Source organism: Grammomys surdaster, unplaced genomic scaffold (assembly GCF_004785775.1).
Source record: "Grammomys surdaster isolate TR1022 unplaced genomic scaffold, NIH_TR_1.0 751, whole genome shotgun sequence".
NCBI classification, from domain to species: Eukaryota; Metazoa; Chordata; class Mammalia; order Rodentia; family Muridae; genus Grammomys; species Grammomys surdaster.
This window is the reverse complement of record NW_021605170.1, coordinates 749,952-754,960: the sequence shown is the minus strand read 5'-3', so window position 1 is coordinate 754,960 and position 5,009 is coordinate 749,952. Positions and strand designations below refer to the sequence as shown.

Genomic DNA, 5,009 nt, shown 5'->3' with positions numbered 1-5,009 from the left:
TCTTTCTTTCTTTCTTTCTTTCTTTCTTTCTTTCTTTCTTTCTTTCTGTTAGTGGTGTATTTCATTATGTGATATCATAACTTAATCTTATCTAAAATATATATGTGTGTATACACACATACATACATAATACATAATATATTTTACTATACTATTGGTATCATAAAATAGTAATAACTAACTGGTTGTGGCATTTACAGCTAGTACTTCCCCTTTCAACATAATACCACAAAATGGAAAAACTCAAGAAATTTATTCACAGTGATACGGTAATGTAAACTGGTGTATCCATAAAATAGATTGCAACAAAGCCTTTTTTTTTGGTTTGGTTTTTGGTTTTTTTGGTTTTTCGATAGACAGGGTTTCTCTGTGTAGATCAGGCTGGCCTCGAACTCAGAAATCCACCTGTCTCTGCCTCCCAAGTGCTGGGATTAAAGATATGTGCCACGACTGCCTGGCCCAAAGCCTTTTTTTTAAGTAGTAGTGTGGCTGGAGAGATGGCTCAGTGGTTAAGAACATTTGTTGCTCTTGTAGAGAGCCCATGTTCCGTTCCCAGCATTTTCATTGTATCTCACAACAGTCTGTTACTCTAATGTCCTCTTTTCGGCTCTGAGGGCACTGGACATGTGTGCATAGACATGTGTATGCAGGTAAAACATTCATACACATACAAATTTTATTTAAAGAAAAAAGATAAATATATCAGGACTAAAATGCAGAGTTGCTTGATTTATATGAGAGACTGAAGGTGAATGATGCACACCTTTATCATATCTACTATGTGGGAGTTGAAGGAAAGGAAATCAGACATCTAAGGTCGTTCTCAGTTATGTGTCAGTTTCAAGGCCAGTCTGTGCTATGTGTTACCTAATATTTTTAATGTAGAGAAGTACTGTTTATCTGGTCATGATGGATTACGTCTGTGATCCCAGCACTGAGATATGAGTGCCAACCTTGAGTCTGAAGGTAGTCAGTCTGTTTAAGAAGTTCCATATCTGCCATGGCCAGTTTCAAAAATCTAAAACAACCACCAAAAATCACTGTGGAGCTATACACATACAAAGGTCTCAGTTTCCTTCCTTCCTTCCTTCCTTCCTTCCTTCCTTCCTTCCTGCCTTCCTCCCTCCCTCCCTCCCTCCCTCCCCAACTCCATACCTCCATTCCTTCCTTTATTCCTTAAATTTTGCTTTTGAGGCAGGATCTTATATGTCCTAGGCTATCCTTAATTCAGTTAAAAATGACCTTGAACTTCTGAACCTCCTCCCTTCACCTCCCAAGGGCTAAGATTATAGGCAATTATTACTATATCTAGTTAATGATATATTCAAGATAGATATGTTTCCTGCATACTAGGCAAGAGCTCTACAAACTGAGCTTAAGTCTTATGCCCTTGGTTTTTGTTTGTTTGTTTATGTTTTTGAGATCTTTATGTAGCCTGTACTGGTCATATAGCTGAGGATGACCTTGAACTCCTATCCTCCTGTCTTTTCTAGTACTGGGATTAGAGGGATATGCCATCATGCCCAGCCCCTCAGTTGATCTTTTCGTAAAAATCTACTTTTGCCACATGTGTGTGTGTGTGTGTGTGTTATATGCAGAGGGTGTAGTATATGTAGGAAAGGAGTGGAGGTAGAGAGTGTGTTTGTATGTGTGCAGGGAAAGAGTGAGTGTGTGTGTGTGTGCATTGATAATGCTTTGTATTTCTGGTGCCCAGTAGCAACTCCTGAGTACCTGTCAGGCCTGCTGACTAGTTGCCATTCTAACAGTTTTAACTTGAAATTTCTGTTTCCTAAACCTCTTTTTTTTTTTTTTTGAGACAGGGTTTCTCTTTGTATCTCTGGCTGTCCTGGAACTCACTCTGTAGGCCAGGCTGGCCTCCCAAATGCTGGGATTAAAGGGGTGTGCCACCACTGCCCGGCCCTAAACCCCATTCTTTTGCACATTTTGTAATTGTAGTTTCTCTTCTAGTTGCTGTAGCTTATCTGAAAACATGAATTCTAACTCATGATTAAATTCTAGGATAAATCTTATCTCAAATATTTCAGAACATTGCTTTCCTATTGTATGTTCTCCAGTACTACTTTGAAATCTGAAAGAGCAAGGAAATCAACAAACCTCAAATTAACCTACCAATGTTTGATGCTGTTCGGAATCATTCTGCTTAGCATGTAATTATTTGTCCATCTGTGGTTTTCATATACCACATTTTAAGACTTCTCCTTTTTCCCTGGTTTTTAAAATTTCATGTTGTTGAGTGGAGGTGTTGCATACCCCCAATCCTTTTTTTTTTTTTTTTTTTGAGACAGGATTTCTCTGTTTAATAGTCCTGACTGTCCTGGACTCTCTTTGTAGACCAAGTTGACCTTAAACTCACAGAAATCCACCTGCCTTTGCCTCCCTAGTGCTGGGATCAAAGGTGTACACAACCATGCCCAGTTTATTTGATTTTTTTTTTCAGTATACTTTTTTTTTTTTAAGATTGATTTGTTTTATGTAAGTGTACTGTCACTATGTTTAGACACACCAGAAGAGGGCATTGGATTCCATTAAAGATGGTTGTGAACCACCATGTGGTTAGTGGAAATGGAACTCAGGACCTCTGGAAGAGCAGTCAGTGCTCCTAACCACTGAGCCATCTCTCCAGCCCTCAGGTGACATTTTCAGTATTAATTTTTTATACTTCCATTGAGTCTTTTGGCTGTCACTTTATTTCTGCCATTTCTGAAACTTTTTTTTCCTGCTTGCTTTGTGTTTTAAACATTCAGATGTATAAAATGTAATGATTTATTTGCTGTACTTGTTAGTTTTTAGAAAGATGATAATACTTTGATTATTCGTATTTATGAGAGAGATATTTAAAAGTAGTTTAGAAGTTCCCTATGTGTTCATGAAGACTGTTCAGTAGGCTTCATCTGTGAGTGATGATTTACAGAAGTGGTCACATCCTAGGGAAGTATTCATTTTCCCCATAGGAGGGCACATATATAATCATCTCTATTTGGAGCTAATTTTTGAATATTTGGAACTGGTGTGGTGGTGCCTGCCTTTAATGCCATCTCTTGGGAGACAGGCAGAAAGATCTCTGTGAGTTTGAGCCAGTCTGGTCTACAGAGTTGTAGGATAGCCAGGGCTATGTAGAGAGAGACGTTGTCTCAAGCAAAGCAAAACAAAAGAAAAACCGAGAGAAACAAACAAACAAACAAACAAACAAAAAACTCACAGCAAAAATCTTTGGGTTTTTGCTTGTGGGATAGCCTTAAATGATAAGGGAGTAGAATCTTGGGGATGTGGCTTTGTATTGATTGATCCCTTTCTTTGTAACTCTACCTCATCTTTGAAGCTTTTCTCAATATCTTCATATAACAAACTTTCTATTTGTACCTTGCTGTTGGTGTTCTAGGAGTGGGAACTAGGATAGCGATGACTTATTTGTAGAGACTTTGAATTTTTTTTTCTCTTTTTGATGTCTTCCCCATTCTCTATTTTATGTTCTAAACTTACTTTTTAAGTATAAGCAGTTCTCATTCATTTTTTGATTATTGGCTAATTCAGGAATAATTCTCTATCATTTATATTATGGATTTCTTCCCTGTTTCAGTAGTTTTACTATGTTTTCCTGGCTGTAGGGTTATTATGCTTTTCTGAATTATCTAGCTTTTCTTTATTAAGCATGATTTCTGAAATTAGTTTTTAAGTCATAAAAATTTAATATATATTTTTTACCTAATTTTTCATTTTGGTCATATAACCTATGTATATAATCTAACACACACAGGTTATAGTCTAGCTTACATGAAATTAATCTTCCTAGGTGATGTCAGGAATTACTACTGTATGTGGTTTCCCCAGGTATCATGAGATATTTGAGGATGGTGGTGGTCACGTGCTGAGCCTGTCTTATGATGATGGTGTGTACACAGAAGAGCTGATGAGAGGAATGAGTAGTTTAACCGGAGACCTAGGGTCCTAATGAACTTTCTCATCTGATAAGGAAAGACTAGTATTCAAATAGATTGATTTGCTGAAACATAGTGCCATAAAAGTTGTCTTTATGTTTTAGCTTGCTGTGCTTGAGTCTGCACAAGCGCAGGCAGCCAACATTCCAATCTTAGAAGAACAGATTATCAATTTGGAAGCAGAAGTTTCGGCTCAAGATAAAGTTTTGAGGTAATTGCCCTGTACAGCCCTAAGGTTTTATCTTGTACTTGTTTGTTATATCTTAAGAATTATCTCTTATTCTGCCGGGCGGTGTGGTGGTGGTGGCGGCGGCGGCGGCGCATGCCTTTAATCCCAGCACTTGGGAGGCGGAGGCAGAGGCAGGCGGATTTCTGAGTTCTAGGCCAGCCTGGTCTACAGAGTGAGTTCCAGGACAGCCAGGGCTACACAGAGAAACCCTGTCTCGAAAAACCAAAACCAAAACAAAAACAAAAAAAAAAAAATAAAATTATTTCTTATTCCTATTCTAATAAGTTTTGGGTGACCTAATAACGTCTTTTCATATCATTAAGTCATTAAGTGTTTTTTAGTCAGCGTCAGGTGAGATGCTTATTTGCATACTTTTATTTACTATGAATTGGTTTATTTCTTGCCCTATAATACAGTACACACTCATTGCTTCAATGGAGTTTAAGTACAAGAAAAAGGGTATTTTATCATTTTTATCTTCTATTTTAAATATAATGTGTACTGAACATCATATTACATTTGAATGATTCTCATTACTGTTCTGAGACTTGTAGTATTAGCATTATCTGGTAATTTAGAAGAAATGTAGATTATTGAGCCATATCTCACATATATAAATATATTTTATAGTATATATAACTATAAATAAATATAAATATATATTTATATTTTGTTTTTTGGTACAGAGTTTTTCTTTGTAGTTTTGGCAGTCCTAGAACTCTCTCTGTAAATTAGGCTGCCTTTGAACTCAGAAATTCACCTACCTTTTCCTCCAGAGTTCTGGAATTAAAGGCTTGTACCACTACCACACCCAGCTAAATTTT

General features: G+C 37.0%; 1 protein-coding gene across 1 annotated transcript in view; it reads left to right on the top strand.

The window, feature by feature from the left end:
• Ccdc18 (coiled-coil domain containing 18) overlaps positions 1-5,009 on the top strand; it is a 99,697-nt gene that overhangs the window by 6,557 nt on the left and 88,131 nt on the right. The window contains exon 5 of the mRNA XM_028782388.1: positions 4,061-4,167. Within this exon, the coding sequence (XP_028638221.1) occupies positions 4,061-4,167 (107 nt within the window). The remainder of the gene's footprint in view (positions 1-4,060; positions 4,168-5,009) is intronic.